Source organism: Mastomys coucha, unplaced genomic scaffold (genome assembly GCF_008632895.1).
Source record: "Mastomys coucha isolate ucsf_1 unplaced genomic scaffold, UCSF_Mcou_1 pScaffold5, whole genome shotgun sequence".
Taxonomy (NCBI): domain Eukaryota; kingdom Metazoa; phylum Chordata; class Mammalia; order Rodentia; family Muridae; genus Mastomys; species Mastomys coucha.
In genome coordinates this window covers 114907761-114912948 of record NW_022196911.1, presented here as the reverse complement: position 1 = coordinate 114912948, position 5188 = coordinate 114907761, and the positions used below count along the sequence as shown (strand labels likewise).

Here is a 5188-nt window from a genome sequence, read left to right as displayed (position 1 = left end):
TGAGAGCTGCAGGGAACTACGGGGAGCTGCGGGGAGCTGCGGGGAGCTGCGGGAAGCTGCGGGAAGCTGCGGGGAGCTGTGAGAGCTGCAGGGAGCTGTTGGGAATTAGGCCACTGTATAAACTTATAAGTCTGGGGAAATTTGCCTTTTTAATTTTAATGTATTTTATATGTTTAGAAGTTTTGTCTGCATGTATGTATGTTCACCACATGTGTGCCTGGTGACCATGGAGATCAGGAGAGGGCATTATATCCTTTAGAACTGGTGTTGTGGGTGAGTGTAAGCAACCATGTGGGTGTTTCAAATGGAACCTGGGTCCTTTACAGAGCACAAGTGTTCTTTACCACTGAGCCATCTCCCCAGTCCTCTTTGAATTTTATATAATTTTTTTTACATTTATTTACTGTGTGTGTCTACGCGCATGTACATCTTGTCATGATACACGTGTAGATCAGGACAGCTTATAGAACTCAGTTTTCTCCTACAGTGAGTAGCAGGGATCAAACTCACAGTGTCAAGATTGGCCCCAAGCACCTTTACCTGCTGAGCCATTTTTGTTTGTGGTGGTTTTGTTGTTGTTGTGGTTTTGGATTTTTTGTTGGTTTTGTTTGTTTTGTTTTGCTTCAAGGCAGGCTTTCTCTGTGTAATCCTGACTAACCTAGAACTCACTATATAAACCAGAGTAGTTTCTATCTCATAAAAATCCTCTGCCCGACAGTTAAAGGTGTGTACCACCATGCCCGATTAGCCCTGCTTTTTTAAAAAAGAGGTATTGTAGAAACCTTTTAAGATTTAATTTTTAAAATTATGTGCGTTATCTGTGTGCATGCATGAACACACTTGGGTGTGGGTGCCTACAGAGTCTGATCCTGAAAGACTGAATTTAGAAATTTGGGAGAAAACATGCTAATGAAAAGGGAAATGTATTAGTAGAAATGTATGTATACGATATAAACTTTACTTAAAGGACATAGAAGGTCTCTGCAACGAGCCAAGAATGTAGACTAGCCAGTTTCAGAAGCCTGTTGGCCACAAAGGCTCCCCCTAGTTAGGTCCAAGGACAAAAGGCAGGATATTGGCCATCTGGGTAATGGTCAGCCATAAAGTGAATAACATTGACCAGACCACATTCTTGTGCATAATGAGTGTGTAGGACGTTTTACTTATGACCCTGACTCAAATAGGGGCTGGGTCTCTTTAGAATTTTCCACTGTTCTCTTGTTATGTTTCCTTGTTAACCCCTTCACCCCCCTAGTTTGTGGTTTTTCCCTTTAAATACCCCTTACTCCTCATGCTTGTGTTCGAACCCCTTTGGCCTGCCAGGCTATGAGTTCGACCCAGGTCTGGCCTGAATAAACCTCACATGATTGCAAGGTCGGTCTCTCGTGAGTCATTGGGTGGTCATGTTATCCCGAGACTTGAGTGAGGGTCTCCCCAGCTATGGGGGTCTTTCAATCCCCTGGAGCTGTTACAGGCCGTTCTGAGCCAGCCAATATGGGTGCTGGGAATTGAACTCAGCCCTATTCCCCCAAAAGCAGGCCATGCTCTAACCACTAAGCCACCCTAGCTCCCAGCCCTGCTTCCTGCTTTTGGCCTTTATATCTCTATTCCTGTCCCCCAGAACTACTCTGTGGCTCATATACCATCACTCTGAGCACTGTAGGTTTGTGCATAAGCTAAGGGTAGCCAGCCTCCCCAGGTCCAGGAGAGGATTGTATAGCCTACATCCACACTCACAGACACTCTGTCTGACTTGAGCCTCTGCTCCTAGGCCCACGTGCAGCATCTTTCCACCATCCACCAGGGTGCCTGCCTGGCTAGCCTGGATGAGTATCTGTCCCACCATCCCCCAAGCTGCCCCCCAGGGTGCCAGCCTGGCTAGCCTGGACTTGTATCTGTTCAACCACAATGCTGTTGTTTTATCAGCTCTGCAGAGGGCGCTTGGGTGCCTGCCATCTGCCCTGCAGAGCAGCAGGCTGAGGGCTATTAGCCTTGTCTACAGCCAACCCCAGAAGCAACCTCTGTCATGTGTTTCCTGGAAATCGAAACTAGACTAAGTTTACAAAGCATTTCCTGGGACCGGGCTGAGGCAAACCACATGGTGGAGCCTTTCTCAGCGGAACAGTCTACGGAAAGCTCCAGTTGCAGCCAGCAAGGAGGCTCCAGGACCACCTTCAGCAGCTGCCTCGACAGGTGACTGCCTGCCTCTTGCTCCCAGGTGAGTCCCCACTCTACACCGCATGATTTCTGGTGGGCCAGAGCACAGGAGCACGTAGACCTGCAGGCCCCGATACAGCTGAAGCGGCAGGTTCATTACAGTTCATCCCTCTGCCCCTTCTTGGGTCTGCGGATTCTCGCCCGGGACTAAACCCACCTACAAAGTGGTTCTGAATGAGCCAGCATAGGCAGGCTGTCCCATCTTCCCACACAAAGAAGTCAGGCAGAAACAACCTCTGTCATCCAGGGGACAGCAGCATCCACACACCCTGCAATGTTCCTAAGGCCTAGAGCTCCTGACCCAGCATGGACGAGCCTGCAACCACAGCTTATAATAAATGGAGGGGGTGGGCACCCAGTGCAGTTTGCCTAGGGCTCAGGCTCCCTGGAACCCAGGCCTCCTTGGGAAAAGAACGGGGGTGATGCCTTACCACACGGATGTGGGACTCATGGCTCCCTCAGCCTCCGCCAGGCTCCTGGTGGTAGAAGGTGGCCACCCCTGGGCAGACCCTAACCTGGGCTCACTAGCTGTGTGATCTAGAGTCAGTTGGCTCTCTAGCTTCAGATCTCACTGGGGATGTGGGAGCTTTATTGAGTTGTTTATTGCTCTGGGTCTGTGTGGGGCTGGATGCAGAAGGCTGCAGGGAAGCAGTTGGGTGGGGAGGGGTGCACAGAACTAAGGGCCAAGCTTCCCACTCATTAGTGTGTTATAGGATTCAACAGTCAGAGCTTATGCCCAGAAAGCTCCCCTGATAGCCACACATCCTCCATGGTCCAATTAAAGACCCAAGAGTGAAAAGCCAAAAAAGGAGATTTATTTAATGTGGCCACACTAAGAAGAGTCTAGTGTCCTCTCCCATTAATGGCCCAGCGTTTATTAGGGGATATTAACGAGGTTTTACATAGAGATAGGCCCTTTGCCTGGGCTGTAAATCCCAGAGTAGGCCGTTGTTTCCTGGAGACCAGCTTCCCCTCTGGCCGGCCGTCACCAGGAGACTGCCTTCTCCTTTCAGTATGAGGCTCCCAGGGGAATTCCAGTTCCTTCGCTGCTTCAGTAGTCAGATAGCCAAAGGGAAGGACACAAGTCTGTTCTAGAATATCTTCACCCCTGCCAAGATGGCCACCGTGCTCTGGACCAGTGCGGGCTTGCTCGTGCTGCTCTGCTGTAGAATGATGCTGGGTGGGAGAGGGTTGGGGTGAGAGCAATCCTGCTGTTTCCACTGCTCCTGGGATACCTCTACTGCTGGTCTCTGGGCCCCTGGGCTGAGAAACAAACAATTTGAGGTTCCCAGCTCCTGCCCAGGAGACAGAGCTCTATAGCACCATCCACTAACAGTCCCAAGCTTGCTGCCTGCTGGGCCTAGAATGAGTCCACTAGGGCTGTTGCACCTTGCTCTGTGTGGGTCACCCCGCCTCCTTGCAGGGCCTGAGGGATAGTGCTGGGTGGGGCACATTCTACAGACAGGCAAGAGTCTAAGTATTGAGTCCTCGTGTCAGCACCTTGACAGTTGACCCTGACCCACATCCCACTCATCCCCAGGTCATGTCACGAAGCCCCAGGCCCTTCACCTCCTCTTGAGAATTCCAACCTCATCCACAATGCCCTCACAAACTGGCATATCTTGTGCCTTTGAGGCACACCCTGAAGGGGACTGCTGTCTGAAGATAAGGCCAACTGTTAAGTGACAGCCTCTTGTCTGTATCCTGGGTCCTCTTTGTCAGGAGCCCTCAACCCACCTGCCTCCCCTGAGGAGTCTTACTGACCTGAAGGTTGTCCTACAGAGCAAGTGAGAGAGACAGGCCTGTGTGAGAGCCATCACATAGCCATCTGGGCCTCACGTAAGAGGACCACCCACAACACTACCCTGTCCTCCACAAACAGGACAGGGGACCACGGAGCTGCCAGTCTCCTCTGGAGAGTTGTCCCCAGTCTAACTTTGTTTTCCTTCCACTGCAGGGTTGGGCTTCTGGGCCAGGCAATGGCTCTCCTGTGGCTCCTCTCTGTGTGCTTGCTGGTTCCAGGGACTCAAGGTGAGTCCTGCTCCCAGAAAGGTCCAAAACAGAAGTCAGGGCCGCTGCGCCTTGTTCTGTGGGTCATCCTCTGTCTTACGCCTTTCTGGCCAGCGGAAATAAGGAGGCAACAATGAGCTCTTCTCCATGCAGTTTAATTAGGAACCTTGTAATCTTGCTTCTTACATCTTACTTATTTCTATCTTACTTCTCACATCTTACTACTTACATCTTACTACTTTCTTCTTACTTACTCCTATTTCCTACTTACTCCTATTCCCTACATCTTACTTACTCCTATTCCCTACATCTTACTTCTATCCTTACATCTTACTTCTATCCTTACATACTTACTCCTAATTATATCTCTTACTTCTATTCCCTACATACTAACTCCTATCTATCATATCCAGCCCCCAGCCCTTGTAGGTTAAATACTTTCCCTGGTCCCAATCAGCATCAGTTACGTGGCAAGGCACAATAGGCTGCGGGAAATCATGCCAGCTTGCATCACAAACTAGAGGCACACAGCTTTTCTAACTAAGGGCTTGTTTATCAATGCTCTCTGCTCTGGCCGGAGACCAGGTGTTCAATATATATATATATATATATATATATATATATATATATATATATATATATATATGGTGGCAGCTGCGGCTCCCCACAATCCTCCGCTGCCTTGCAGAACGGCCAGGTGGCATCCTGCAAGGTGCCATGTCTCAGGATTCTCTCCCGTGTGGATCCTCAGTCATTCTAAATGGTGGTGGTGTATGGCCCTTAGGGCTCCCCCACACCAAAATGAAATGCAGGTGTTGGAGAGGAGGCCAAGGAATTTTCTTTCATCTCATCAGTGGGCCAAGGAGGGAGAGCGCACTCTCACTGCACTGCCTTGGAGTGGGAGGTCTCAGGACACAGGTTAGGATGGCAGAGAGTCCCTGGGGGGCAGTCACACACTGCC

General features: G+C 50.0%; 1 protein-coding gene across 1 annotated transcript in view; it reads left to right on the top strand.

The window, feature by feature from the left end:
- The first annotated feature begins 2052 nt into the window (after positions 1–2052).
- The window catches only part of Lgals3bp (galectin 3 binding protein), a 10518-nt gene continuing 7382 nt past the window's right edge, over positions 2053–5188 (top strand). Inside the window, exons 1-2 of the mRNA XM_031353620.1 lie at positions 2053–2218; positions 4175–4248. Of these exons, the coding sequence (XP_031209480.1) occupies positions 4197–4248 (52 nt within the window). The 5' untranslated portion in view covers positions 2053–2218; positions 4175–4196. The remainder of the gene's footprint in view (positions 2219–4174; positions 4249–5188) is intronic.